Source organism: Saccoglossus kowalevskii, chromosome 8 (assembly GCF_978046115.1).
Source record: "Saccoglossus kowalevskii chromosome 8, keSacKowa6.1, whole genome shotgun sequence".
NCBI classification, from domain to species: domain Eukaryota; kingdom Metazoa; phylum Hemichordata; class Enteropneusta; family Harrimaniidae; genus Saccoglossus; species Saccoglossus kowalevskii.
The window spans coordinates 36569836-36584283 of record NC_140648.1 but is presented as its reverse complement, the minus strand read 5'-3'; the positions used below and the strand labels follow the sequence as shown (position 1 = coordinate 36584283).

The 14448-nt window shown below is 33.3% G+C and overlaps 2 protein-coding genes across 4 annotated transcripts; both read left to right on the top strand.

Moving 5' to 3' along the window:
* The first annotated feature begins 470 nt into the window (after positions 1 to 470).
* LOC144364046 (uncharacterized) lies at positions 471 to 5156 on the top strand. 3 transcript variants are annotated; one of them, XM_078014340.2, is made up of 2 exons: positions 471 to 508; positions 2215 to 5156. In XM_078014340.2, the coding sequence occupies exon 2, from the start codon at positions 2258 to 2260 to the stop codon at positions 2678 to 2680; it is 423 nt and encodes a 140-aa protein (XP_077870466.1). In that variant the 5' UTR covers positions 471 to 508; positions 2215 to 2257; the 3' UTR covers positions 2681 to 5156. The 3 variants fall into 3 exon arrangements, with proteins under 3 accessions (XP_077870466.1, XP_077870464.1, XP_077870465.1); XM_078014338.2 differs by lacking the exon at positions 471 to 508 and adding an exon at positions 527 to 703; XM_078014339.2 differs by lacking the exon at positions 471 to 508 and adding an exon at positions 1838 to 1928.
* A 3668-nt stretch (positions 5157 to 8824) lies between these two features.
* LOC102807424 (ADP-ribosylation factor-like protein 16) lies at positions 8825 to 13095 on the top strand. Its single transcript, XM_006823936.3, has 5 exons — positions 8825 to 8976; positions 10019 to 10075; positions 10537 to 10656; positions 11477 to 11592; positions 12080 to 13095. The coding sequence occupies exons 1-5, from the start codon at positions 8914 to 8916 to the stop codon at positions 12249 to 12251; spliced, it is 528 nt and encodes a 175-aa protein (XP_006823999.3). The 5' UTR covers positions 8825 to 8913; the 3' UTR covers positions 12252 to 13095.
* Positions 13096 to 14448: the final 1353 nt, after the last annotated feature.

Genomic DNA, 14448 nt, shown 5'->3' with positions numbered 1-14448 from the left:
AATAACAAACGACTCGGACCTCTTACGAATCAAATTAAAATCTGTGAACACACACGTGTGTTTTAATTACTTTACGTATCTCTAGTGTAATTATCAATTGTGAATATGGTCGTAAATTACGTGGGTGCAGGGCAGTTCAACATTATTATAAATACGTGATGCGTTATTTATCCTGGTAATAATCGAATCGTAATTAATAATTTTCATAATATTCCAACGTCATTGGTTTACAAATCAGTGAAAGAATTCAACTTCGAAAAACGCTGAGAACTCCGATATCAAAGGAAACGAAAATTGTTTAATTAAAAAAAATATGCTTATTTATAGAAATATAATAGTGTTAATTAATTCACTGCAACTCGATTCCATAATTTTTAATTATTCGGATTGAAAATGCTAATTACATTGTACGTATCCATATCGATATTCATTTTGTAATTGAATCACGTCTGTTGTGATTATCGTAATCTCGACTGCGGCAATTCGGTTACTGCGTCTGCGCAACACAGTAAGTGAATCTAGTATATTTACGGTGTACGGCATAGATCAGAGAGAGAGAGAAGAACGTTCGATCGAGTGACGAGTCCGGATTATTTTCAATAATCACCATCACCATCATTCGCAGTTTATGCGTATGGTATGCATGTCTTGTAGAATACATGAAAACGGAAAGGTGCCACCCGCCGATTCCCGTGAAAACAAGGTAGGTATATACACAGTACAACTGTAAAATCCTGTTTTGCGTGTCGGGAAATTAACAGTGCAATGAGCTCAACATAATCGATCTTCGTCTTCGGGTATCGTATATCACCCTCGTCTTTTATATGCCGACATTCAAGTCTAATACGAGCAGATTTAAAACCTTGTTCAAACAATGACGACAATGGCATCGACGCCGACAATCAAAACACACTATCACTTTCTACCGTGTGTTTTGCGGCCGACATGTTGGAAATAGAATTTTCCCCGTTTTGCCCCATTACGTTGTTTTGCTTTGAATATTTACAGCTAGACTATAGACAAAATATAAAATACGACAGCGGTAGTTGCTCACATGTATTCGGGTATGGCAAATATAACAACGGTATCTGTATAATGTAAATAGAACGGTATTATGCTTTTTTTCAATTTAAAATGACAATTTAATTAACAAAACAGCGATTGTATTAGCTGTTATTACCAGATTTCGGGAAGATAATATATATAATAAAACTATAATCACTCGGTTCGCTGTATTAAAAATAAATATCGCGAGTTTACCGTAGATTGGGGAGGGTTTAATATTGATTATGCATTCAGATTCAAAGGTAGAAAATATTCACGTGACTCATCGTACTGGGTCTGTATTTGCATTACTAGTACGTTGAATGTATATATAATTTCAGCAAATGCTGGAGGAGATCTGAATCTACTATTATTTACCATGAGTTATCTTATAATTTTTTGTGTCAATTATTTCGACCGAGGCTGGGAAATTTGCTCTCGGACTAGGCAATGTATTAAAATGACGTCTAGTTAGATCGTTATCATTTGACTGCGAACTGCGCATGATCGAGATGTTTTACCGTGTATAACCGTGCGGAGGAAATGTTTGTATTACATTCATGATACATTCTGTTGATATCAAATTTAATGTTTGAAATGGTGTAAAGCTATTTGAGTTAGACATTGTATTTGCCCGTACCTGGCTCGTATACAGTTCAACTGCGTCTCGATTACTGGCAATCCCTGTCACCGAGGGCACAGCGTGTACGCCGTAATTCAATATGACCTATGCAGTGTTGTTACAGTTAGACATCGACATACACACCATGTCAATTACGTGACGCGACTCACCAATCTATTATATCGCGTTAATGGTTTTGTGTTTAAGCGGCGGAATATCGTCATCGCTAGCCAAGAGACGTTCATTGGCACGCATTATGATTGTACGGTCATTTAGATAACATATTTGATGGATTCGGTTCCCCGTCTCATCTTTTCATATATACACTGTACTATTTTTCATTCATTTATTCATTCATTTATTGTTTTGTGTATGTTCTAAGCTCAATACTATAGAATAGCTTTGATGGTAATTACACACGACAGTCTTCAGTGCTTAATAACAACACGACAAATATGCGTTCTTTTTTATAATAAAGGAGTGTATAGTTTACGTATTCTGACGTCACTAGCCTTGAAATATTCACGTTTTAAATATTTATCTTACAGTGCGACACATTTCAAGTTCTGAGGTTTTTATGAACCATCTGTCATGAGTTTCGACGTGTACCGTCGCGACGACGATGACGACGACGGCGATGAAGACGAAGAAGAAGAGGAAGATTCGAATCCATATCCCAACTTTCCGCCGGTAACGAAAAACTTCGCCGCATCTGTATCGGAAAAGAGTCGCATATACCCAACAGAGCCTCCGAGCTACCGACACGCATGCATACTGACGGCATTGCTCATTCTTATGTCAATATTCTTGGTGATGGGGATCGATCTAGCAGTGGTCGGGGGAATCAGACAACGCGATGCCTTGCTTATCGCCGGGATTGCGTGTTTGATAGTGTCCGTCATCGTAGCGGTTGTGACCATCACGTATACGTACCGTAGGCGGTCACGCAGTAGACGTACATACAACGTTAGATACGTCACTCAAATTACGTCATCGGGACGCACAAAGCTATGACTATCATATCGTCTGGGACTATCTATTCATTAATATATCCATACCGGATGAGCCGAGTTACGTTTGTAAATATACTTTTGTAAATATTGAAATTCCTGCTACGGAAAAGATTAAAAAAATGTTTTCTTTCAAGCGAATGTGAGCACAGATTGCAAGGGTATATGATATGAGAGACTGGAAGACGCCACGGCTTATAATCAATATTCCACTTTGAGAGAAAGCACCACATTGCGCATTGATTTTATAACACAGTCGTGGTGATGAAAGAGTAGTTTGCGGGTTTCTATTGCGCGTGGTATGTTGTTTGATTACGTCAGTAACGCCGTAGACTCGTTCGAAGTTCGTGCAGTGACTTGTACTCAGGCTGTCAACGCCTCATTTTCACCTAATATTGTACAAAGCGACTGCACAGTTACAGGCTTAACGATATCACAACGCGTGCAAATACTAGGTCTTATATCAATAATTTGGAGAATTATCTTTTTTTTATTCAACCAACAACTACGAACGAGAACAAAATGGCGGATAAATAACACCTACTCGGACAAAAATACCACGTGACACAAAAACCCGCAATTCAAGTGGCATATTCATGCGATATTGCCAGGATATTTCTACTGCCTTATCTTTACAGAAAAAAAAACAATACATGCAATGCTTCCCTTGGATGTAGCCATCTAATGAGCAGACATTAAGGTACTCACATGAGAACAAACCGCTCTAGTAAGATTGTTGTGCTTGTTAATGTTTTGTGTTGATCAACGGCCCCCTGTACAGAATGCCGTGTTAAGTGATCATTCACTGTTTTTTTCTGCCGTGCCTTCAAAGACTTATTGGATTGGGCAGCTGAATAACAAATTTTCTGAATTTAAATCGCAAAATAATATATTTAAATGAATTATTTACATTGTAAATGTCGAAATGTTAAAAAAGCTGATATCGAAGGAAATCAGCTCGTCGTGTTACGTATTGTTTTTATCAGCATTATAATGGTCTTAATTAATAATCACAATGTTCCACAAGACTTTCGTATTACATTTGTGCATATATTATTAGCTTACATCTAAGCGTGCAAAATGTAGCTCTGTAATATAATATATTATTACATTTGTGCATATTTTATTAGCTTTCAGCTAAGTGTGCAAAATAGAACTCTGTAATAGAATATATTATTACATTTGTGCATATATTATTAACTTTCAGCTAAGCATGCAAATTAGAACTGTGTAATAGAATATATTATTACATTTGTGCATATATTATTAGCTTTAAGCTAAGTGTACAAAATATAGCTCTGTAATAGAATATATTATTACATTTGTGCATATATTATTAGTTTTAAGCTAAGTGTGCAACATATAGCTCTGTAATAGAATATATTATTACATTTGTGCATATATTATTAGCTTTCAGCTAAGCATGCAAAATAGAACTCTGTAATAGAATATATTATTACATTTATGCATATATTATTAGCTTTAAGCTAAGTGTGCAAAATAGAACTCTGTAATAGAATATATTATTACATTTATGCATATATTATTAGCTTTAAGCTAAGTGTACAAAATATAGCTCTGTAATAGAATATATTATTACATTTGTGCATATATTATTAGCTTTAAGCTAAGTGTGCAACATATAGCTCTGTAATAGAATATATTATTACATTTATGCATATATTATTAGCTTTAAGCTAAGTGTGCAACATATAGCTCTGTAATAGAATATATTATTACATTTGTGCATATATTATTAGCTTTCAGCTAAGCATGCAAAATAGAACTCTGTAATAGAATATATTATTACATTTATGCATATATTATTAGCTTTAAGCTAAGTGTGCAAAATAGAACTCTGTAATAGAATATATTATTACATTTGTGCATATATTATTAGCTTTAAGCTAAGTGTGCAAAATATAGCTCTGTAATAGAATATATTATTACATTTGTGCATATATTATTAGCTTTCAGCTAAGCATGCAAAATAGAACTCTGTAATAGAATATATTATTACACTTGTGCATATATTATTAGCTTTCAGTTAAGTATGCAAAATAGAACCTTTTAATAGAATATATTATTACATTTGTGCATATATAATATATTAGCTTTCAGCTAAGTGTGCAAAATAGAACTTTTATGAGTATATTGCTATACATATGTTGATTCTTTGCAATGTTGTACAACATATATTTATTTGGTGATGGTGAAGGTCAAATGTAGCTAAATCGCTTTATTATTACTATTAATAGTAATAAACTCAAAGTGTCTACATCATTTACTTAAATTCTTGAGACAGTACATGTACTCTATTTTTGGCCTAGTGCTAAATGGGCGTGGTTTTGAACAATTCAGAGATATCGCATGGTACTTTCCGTCATCTGTGTGGTAAACTGACTGTAACATTATATATAAACTTTTGCTCTGTGTACTTTATGTATATTTCAAATTAAATAAACCCATTATGCTGATCAGTCTGCGTGTCTTTGATATAAGTAAATGAAACACAAAACATGTTTTCATATATTATAGTTGTTGATGAAATGAACGTGTTTCCGGGCATGGGTTATATACTGGCTTTAGGATTACAAAGGTTTTAAGCGGTTGCTATTATTGGAATCATTGTTGTGAAGCGCCAATAATAGGATTTTATACTCAGTAGGCACCTATCTGTTAATGTCAACTAACGTGTCAATTATTTCACCCACACAAATTTTACCAAGAAAATGAATGCATGTTCCAAATATAAATTATTTTGGTTTAATATATGACCCTGGGCACTTACCTCTTTTAATGTACATATGTTATATACTAGTGTGTGTAATGTATCCTTGGTAAAGTGGATAATTTATATACCCTTGGTAAAGTGGATAATTTATATACCCTTGGTAAAGTGGATAATTTATATACCCTTGGTAAAGTGGATAATTTATATACCCTGGTAAAGTGGATAATTTATATACCTTTGGTAAAGTGGATAATTTATATACCCTTGGTAAAGTGGATAATTTATATACCCTGGATCAAGTGGATAATTTATATACCTTTGGTAAAGTAAATAATTTATATACCCTGGGTAAAGTGGATAATTTATATATCCTAGGTAAAGTGGATAATTTATATATCCTAGGTAGAGTGAATAATTTATATACCCTTGGTAAAGTGAGTAATTTATATACCATAGGTAAGTGAGTAATTTGTATACCCTGGGTAAAGTGAGTAATTTATATACCCTGGGTAAAGTGAGTAATTTATATACCCTTGGTAAAGTGAGTAATTTATATACCCTGGGTAAGTGAGTAATTTATATACCCTGGGTAAAGTGAGTAATTTATATACCCTGGGTAAGTGAGTAATTTGTATACCCTGGGTAAAGTGAGTAATTTATATACCCTGGGTAAAGTGAGTAATTTATATACCCTTGGTAAAGTGAGTAATTTATATACCCTTGGTAAAGTGAGTAATTTATATACCCTGGGTAAGTGAGTAATTTATATACCCTGGGTAAAGTGAGTAATTTATATACCTGGGTAAAGTGAATAATTTATATACCCTAGGTAAAGTGAGTAATTTATATACCCCGGGTAAAGTGAATAATTTATATACCCTAGGTAAAGTGGATAATTTATATACCCTAGGTAAAATGGATAATTTATATACCCTGGTTAAAGTGGATAATTTATATACCTGGGTAAAGTGAATAATTTATATACCCTGGGTAAGTGAGTAATTTATATACCCTGGGTAAAGTGAGTAATTTATATACCCTGGGTAAAGTGAGTAATTTATATACCCCTGGTAAAGTGAATAATTTATATACCCTAGGTAAAGTGGATAATTTATATACCCTTGGTAAAGTGGATAATTTATATACCCTGGATAAAGTGGATAATTTATATACCTGGGTAAAGTGAATAATTTATATACCCTGGGTAAGTGAGTAATTTATATACCCTGGGTAAAGTGAGTAATTTATATACCCTGGGTAAAGTGAGTAATTTATATACCCCTGGTAAAGTGAATAATTTATATACCCGAGGTAAAGTGGATAATTTATATACCCTTGGTAAAGTGGATAATTTATATACCCTGGATAAAGTGGATAATTTATATACCTGGGTAAAGTGAATAATTTATATACCCTGGGTAAGTGAGTAATTTATATAGCCTGGTTAAGTGGACAATTTATATACCCTTGGGAAAGTGGATAATTTATATACCCTGGGTAAAGTGGATAATTTATATACCCTGGGGAAAGTGGATAATTTATATATACCCTGGGTGAAGTGAATAATTTATATACCCTGGGGAAAGTGGATAATTTATATATCCTGGGTAAAGTAGATAATTTATATACCCTGGGTGAAGTGGATAATTTATATACCCTGGGGAAAGTGGATAATTTATATATACCCTGGGTGAAGTAGATAATTTATATACCCTGGGGAAAGTGGATAATTTATATATCCTGGGTAAAGTGGATAATTTATATACCCTGGGTGAAGTGGATAATTTATATACCCTGGGGAAAGTGGATAATTTATATATACCCTGGGTGAAGTGGATAATTTATATACCCTGGGGAAAGTGGATAATTTATATATCCTGGGTAAAGTGGGTGATTGATATACACAGGGTAAAGTGGATAATACCCTGGGTATTGTATATTAATTATATATGTGTAATATACCCTGGGTATTGTATATTAAGTGTATATGTGTAATATACCCTGGGTATTGTATATTAATTATATATGTGTAATATACCCTGGATATTGTATATTATTTATATATGTGTAATATACCCTGGGTATTGTACATTATTTATATATGTTTAATATACTCTGGGTATTGTATATTATTTATATATGTGTAATATACTCTAGGTAATGTACAATATATATATATGTGTAATATACCCTGGATATTGTATATTAATTATATATGTGTAATATACCCTGGGTATTGTATATTAATTATATATGTGTAATATACCCTGGGTATTGTACATTATTTATATATGTGTAATATACTCAGGGTATTGTACAATATTTATATATATGTAATATACCCCGGGTATTGTATATTATTTATATATGTGTAATATACCCTGGGTATTGTACAATATATATATGTGTAATGTAGCCTGGGTATTGTACTTTATTTATATATGTGTAATATACCCTAGGTAATGTAGGTAATCATTTTATATATGCAATATATATTGATTATGGAGAAGACAGTAATTAAAATCCAAACGACGAGTTTGCAACTCGGGGTTCGTGAAGCACATTTGACTAGCAAAGTCATGCAAAGGCTCAGATTCGATTAGAAATCATATGTCAAAGTAGGTTGAAAATACCTTGTAAATGCATTGAGTAAACTATTCAATCCACCCTTGAATTTGACACAATAGTTTAATCAAAGACATTATTTTTTTCTAATGTCCTTGGTTTAATTAATGATATTTTAACGAAATCGGGAGGACTCCAGTATCGATATAAACGGTGAACATTACAGTGACAAGACACAAGACTGTACTTTGCTTATAAACGTATTTATACAAAAAAAATTAACAGCCGATCATCAGCATTAATTTAAATATTCAATAGTGATTGGTTCTAGAGCTAACATTATCTACTCCATAATGCGCACGCGCATGCCTTTACGTAACATATCAACTGCAAACCGCCCACACATATTCAAAATGAGACAGAGTAGAGAATGTTGAACTGTCTCTATATTTTAACTAAAAACAATCCACAGATATCATTTACATCTATAAGACATGAATTATTAACTACCTAAATGACATGCTTAACATTTATCTATCCCTTTCTGTCTCTCTGTCTCTGAGGTGTTTGCGTTGTGTGACATGAAAGCTGTATGTAAATGTAATCCCACTATCCTTATTCCAACTCCCTATGGAAATAAAGATAAATAAAACATTACGAATTTTTAATAAGCATACACAAAAATCTACAAATAAAAAAGATAACAATTATTTTTCAAAGTTCTATTAGATGGGCACCTCGTAATTTTGCCAGTTTTGAATCGGAACAAGAGATTTTGCATAATTTTTATTGGAATTAGATCACTAAACTTTCCACACTAAGCTAGGGGGCTCGAAAACAACATTCCAAAATGGCGCACGCCTGACAGTGATTACGTTCGTACTTGATTTACAGTAAATAACAACGACTGCAATATTTGCCTAATAATATATGCTGCGATGTGTTTACTGGTGGGAACGACTGGTGTTGGTAAGACCCTGTTGTTGAAGAGACTTCAAAATATCCTTTACATTTGTACTGATTGCTTTTTGCAATCAACATTAATTGGATGTCGTGAACTTTGGTGGACCATGGAGCTAGCTCCATGGGTGGACCAAGACACGAATGGTATATGTAGGGTACTAGGTGGCGGGTGGGGGTGTCATAGTTATTTGAGGGCTGAAAATTCAAATAAATCGATCAGTTCTATTTTCTCTGCGATTTTATTGCTATCACTCTCAGGTGACTGTACTCGTAGTATGCGATTTGCGTGCTTTGATGAACACCTCTAGTGTAACCACAGTCACTTGGGGGCTGGAAATCAATAAATACTAATTTAAAAAAAAATCTTCCGCTATATGTATATAGATAAACAAGTTGTGAAACATGGCGGCACCTAGTAAATCGACACCTTGTCGGTTTCAAATTTCGATTTCTTACCTTAAAATGCGCAACAAAAATTTTAGAGGGGATCGGGTATTACGTTAATAAACATTGTTCATAATCGCTAACTTGGTTTTATTCAAAACTGCACAAATCCCGCGTTCTTTGATGATATACGACGATTTCATGAACGAAAATGGCCAGCAGCCAGAATCAAGGGGGATTCACACAGAGTTCTGGGTAAATCAAGTGCGCTTACTCATTTTCAGCCAATCAGGCGTGCCGTAACAGCGAGTCTTACATCGTCATGCCCCAATGTTACCGATATTTAGACAAACCATAGACCTTAAAAGTTCTATGGACAAACTGCGTAACGATAATGCTGTTTCTAAACCAACAAGCTTTGTAGATTTAATAAACATCTAGGACTTGTCGCGGCACGTTTCGACCAAAAACAATAACATTTATATATCAAAAGCTCAACCAGATGAGTGTATTCGTTAGCTTACATATTCTTTTACATAAACTTTTGTGAATAAATTTCACAGGGCAATGGAACATACATGCATCTCACAAAGCAATAGCAAGACACATTTTAAAGTTTTTCATTGACTATGACTTGGTAATTGTTTAATTTGCATTATATTAAATGATGTTATTTTTCCTTGACATTATAAACATGCTACAAACAAGTCATCATTTGGTGGTATTACTGAGGCACCTGCTACTATACCAACTGTAAGTTTGTTAAACTGCCAAATATGGGTATACCATGACATATTGCATACTTCATTAATATTTGTGATTAAAATTTAATTGGTACTTTTAATATACGGTTGTCAGATTATGGCAATTGGTGTAGATGTGTGTACACTGCCAGTTATAAAAATAATTATATGGAGTTGATTGTACAAAATGGAATTGCAATTTGTTGAATACCATTGCACTAAATGACAAATTTGATCACAATCTGTTAATTACCGCTGTACTAAGTGGCCAATCTAATCACAATCTGTGAATTATCATTGCACTAAGTGGCCTAATCTGAACACAATCTGTGAATTATCATTTCACTACGTAGCTTATCTGATTGCAATCTGTGAATTATCATTATTACCATTGCACTAAGTGGGCCAATGTATGCCAGTCTAAGTGTAACAAACTTGCATATGTTCATGATCAATGTTTTAACCTTGTAGATTGGCACAAACCTTGTGAACGTAAATGTCGGTAAGAAAATTGAATTGACAATTCGTGAACTGGGAGGATGTATGGGACCAATATGGCATAATTATTATAAAGAAGTGTCATCACTAATGGTAAGCTCTGTTCACAGGAAAATTTGTTTCCTTGAGTTAAAACATTAATTTGCAAACAAATCTAGCACAGTGGCATGTATGTGTAATGCGTAAAGCATTGAAATTCATTTCTGAATCAAGTAAAACATAGATATCATTTTTATTGTTCTCTGTGTAAGTTTTAAGTTCGTAAGAACACAGAAAAGCAAATTCCTGATTTAGGTGACGTATGTATCTAAAGCCATAATCTGAAATCTATGTCTATATCTGAGGTTTTTACCATATACCAAGCATGGATGCCTAATAAACACCATTCCTAATGAGCTATTGACTGCAAATCAGTGTCAATAACCAGGAGATGATATACAACATTTTAATAACCAATGAATGAAGTGATTTCTTTCTATGGTACAGCTTTAACTGTAGAAAACTTCCTATAGCATGTGATGATTTATATAATCTGAATTGTGAATAAGGTACAATGACACCATGTATAACGCCTAGGCCACCATGGGGCTTCAACTTAATGAAGGTTGAATTTGTGCCAATTGAAAAATACATATCTAAGGCAGTATGAGGCAATATGCCAAAACAATATGATCAAAATTGGCCTTGAAAATTTGTGCCCTTTGAATTCTGTAGTTTAAGCCTTCCAATAGTGTGTGTATCACTTTCTACAAAGTTTATGCACAGTCCCTCTATAGAAGCATTGCATAAATGAAGGCAGTTATGAAAGCAGTCTAGTTTGGCTTGTTCATTTCCAGTATAAATGCAAATTTAATGATTCTGAAGGTTTTCAAAGTGAACTGCTGATAATTATGTTGTGCTTTTGTTTTAACAGTTCATGATTGATATTGGTAATCCTTGTCAACTGGCCGCAGCGTGTATACAGTTACTGACAGTGTTGTCACACGAACAGCTTCATAATACCACTGTACTCATACTTCTAAATAAGATGTGAGTTTAGAATATTTATGCTTTCGTGTGATGTATGATTACTTGGATAATGATGAAGCAAAAATTACAAGTTGTAAAAACTCATTATTTATGCATACATTATTCGTATCATGTGATAGTTTACTGTCAAACGAATGAGTACCATTTGACTCATTATTTATGCAAAAATTCCTCTGTATCATGTGATAGCCTATTGACCAATGAATGAGCATCATTTGGCACTGCTTGCAGATTTAATTCAAGTATTTTGAAAATTTGCTAAACATGTACATATTTTTTGTATCCTGAAGTATGCGGCAATATGTCATTGAAACTATTACTGCAGTATTTGCTTAATTCAAAGAAACATGTCATGTTTGAAATATGGGTATTTGGACTTCTCATTCCTGCATTTGTATTAAGATGAGAAAGCTTTTTTTTGAGCACAGCATTCTTCCAGTGTAAAGGTTTCTTTCATTCAGCTTAAAACATTTTTTTTTTCCAACAGAGATTCTCCTTGTGCAATGAAACGTGTTGAACTTGACTCACTAATTAGAATGGATGAGATCATTAAACATGCCAAACAGCCAATCACAGTGATGGAGATTAGTGCCAGGGAGGGGGAAGGACTGGATGAAGTTATCAAATGGCTTGGTGATAATTACAAGCCATCAACTTGAAGAATTAGAATTCTTACTGTTTGGTTTTATTGATGTAATCTTCAGTTGCAATTACAGTGAATGGCAGAAACCTATTATATTTTGTTATAAATCAAAATGGCTGATAGAATTCAACCAATCAAAAAATGGTATTGTGACATCGTTAGTTTTATTTAATATTAATGAGCCAATTATCCAATCAGTAAGTAATTCATTTTGAATAATTGGGCGATTGGAGTTGCTACATCACTTGTGTATTATGTTGAGCTCTTGAGCCAATCACTATTAAATATTTTAAGTTTAATGAAGCGGAGGATCTGTATTTATATTTTTATAAATGATAAATGTATTTATAAACTAGAGGTACACCTTTTTTGACATTCACTGTATATTTTTCAATACTGTAGTATAAATTTATCGTTGAGGAAAACAAGAAATGTATGTATTAGAGATCATTCATAAAATGTTGTCACTGTCCTATCACCTGCCTATAGAAAGTTTGCGAATGAACTCAGTTTTTCATTATCAGCCAAAAATATCCAAGTAATTTACGAGTGGCTTTCTTTAAATTGGGCTATTCTGTGAGTCACTGTTCAAAAGTACACTACTATTGACCCCACACAAATGTGAATGAATCATTGGGCTAGACTGATTAGCGTTATTCATTAAAATTATAGCATTGTATTTCAAACAGTGACCTTGCATGAGATCTCTTTAAATAAAAGCAGTGGTTTACATCACAGTTGTGTTACATGTAAAGGACAGTTTGTAAGGCATCATCAATGTTATATATAGTGACAATCATTATTACTGTACAGTTGTATATATTTTGTGCAATAAATATTTTATATACAAAATTTAAAAATGCTGTGATTTTCCATTCAATGAAAGAAAATTCTATTGAAATTTGTCTAGGTATGTTGTTGAATGCATCCCCATTTAACCATGTTTTGTCAGCTTTGAACGCACATCAGTGAAATCACACAAGATCCAATTTAAAACTCACCAAATGCTTCTCAGCCAATCAGAATGCTTCATTGCACACTTTGTCTAAACTTAATGTTAGATTTTTGACACAAGTCAGACCTTTGTTCTCATTGCCTGGGAACTTTTATAAGTCTTTGTTCATGTGTATTGTCCTGGGATTTTTACATAGGTCATGTGACAACCATGACCTAGATTTACTGTGCCAAGAGAAACCATGAAGGTTGGGGTGTTCCAAGAGACACTACACTTTGAGCTATATAACGCTATGCTAGTCATTGGGCTACATGTTTCAAGTTACATTATGATGGTTTATTATGTACATCTTTCTTACAGCATCCACTTGCCACAATTTCAGTATGCAAATTTTTTGGGAACAATCACTGAAAACCACTGGGCTAATGTACAGATTTGTTTAGGTTTTGGTTGAAACCATGCATATAATTAACCTAATTTGCATAATGATTAGTCAATTTTCGACTCTTCCACTGATATCTCAGGTACTAATCATCACATTTCAATGAAACTTGCATAGATACATAGGACGATGTACAGAGAGATATGTGAAATATTAATTACTTAATTTGCATAATTAATCAATTTTCAGCTTTTAATATTTCAAGTGCTATTGCTTTTCAATAAACTTAGTACATAGATGCTCTAGAAAAATCCAAAGACCTGATTAATTTTAAGTAAAATGTGTGCATATTAATCAACTAATTTGCATAATTAGTAAATTTTTGGCTTTTACACTGATATCGCAAGTACAAATTATCCTATTTCAATGAATCTTGGTACATAGATGATCTAGGACAATGCACAGACCTGCTCAGTTTTTGATTAAAATCAGGGCATATTAATTACCTAATTTACCACTTTTACACTGAATGTACTAATTCCATTTCCATGAAACTTGGTACATTGATGCTTCAGAACAATGTACAAACCTGCTCAGTTTTGAATTAAAATTGCTTAATTTGTACCGGGTATAATTCATTTGGTTCATTGACGTAATCCACAGACATGATTAGTTGATGAACATGCATATTGATTATCTATCAGATTAGATTTAAACGGCAATTACCACTAATGACATAGGAAATGTTTCATCCACTCTTCTCTTACACTTGATTTGCTTTTAAACCCACTCCCAAAACCTATTTGACAATGCATCTAGTTACTCATAGACAGATTGTCAGACAAGTTTCTATCAGTGGTAGAGCAAAGATACCTA

Excerpts from the sequence above, each read along its gene's own strand:
- LOC144364046 (XM_078014340.2), top strand. The coding sequence starts at position 2,258 with ATGAGTTTCGACGTGTACCGTCGCGACGACGATGACGACGACGGCGAT.
- LOC102807424 (XM_006823936.3), top strand. The coding sequence starts at position 8,914 with ATGTGTTTACTGGTGGGAACGACTGGTGTTGGTAAGACCCTGTTGTTG. Across the intron at positions 10,657-11,476 it reads AAGAAGTGTCATCACTAATG|TTCATGATTGATATTGGTAA; the intron begins GTAAGCTCTGTT and ends TTGTTTTAACAG. Across the intron at positions 11,593-12,079 it reads CTCATACTTCTAAATAAGAT|AGATTCTCCTTGTGCAATGA; the intron begins GTGAGTTTAGAA and ends TTTTTCCAACAG.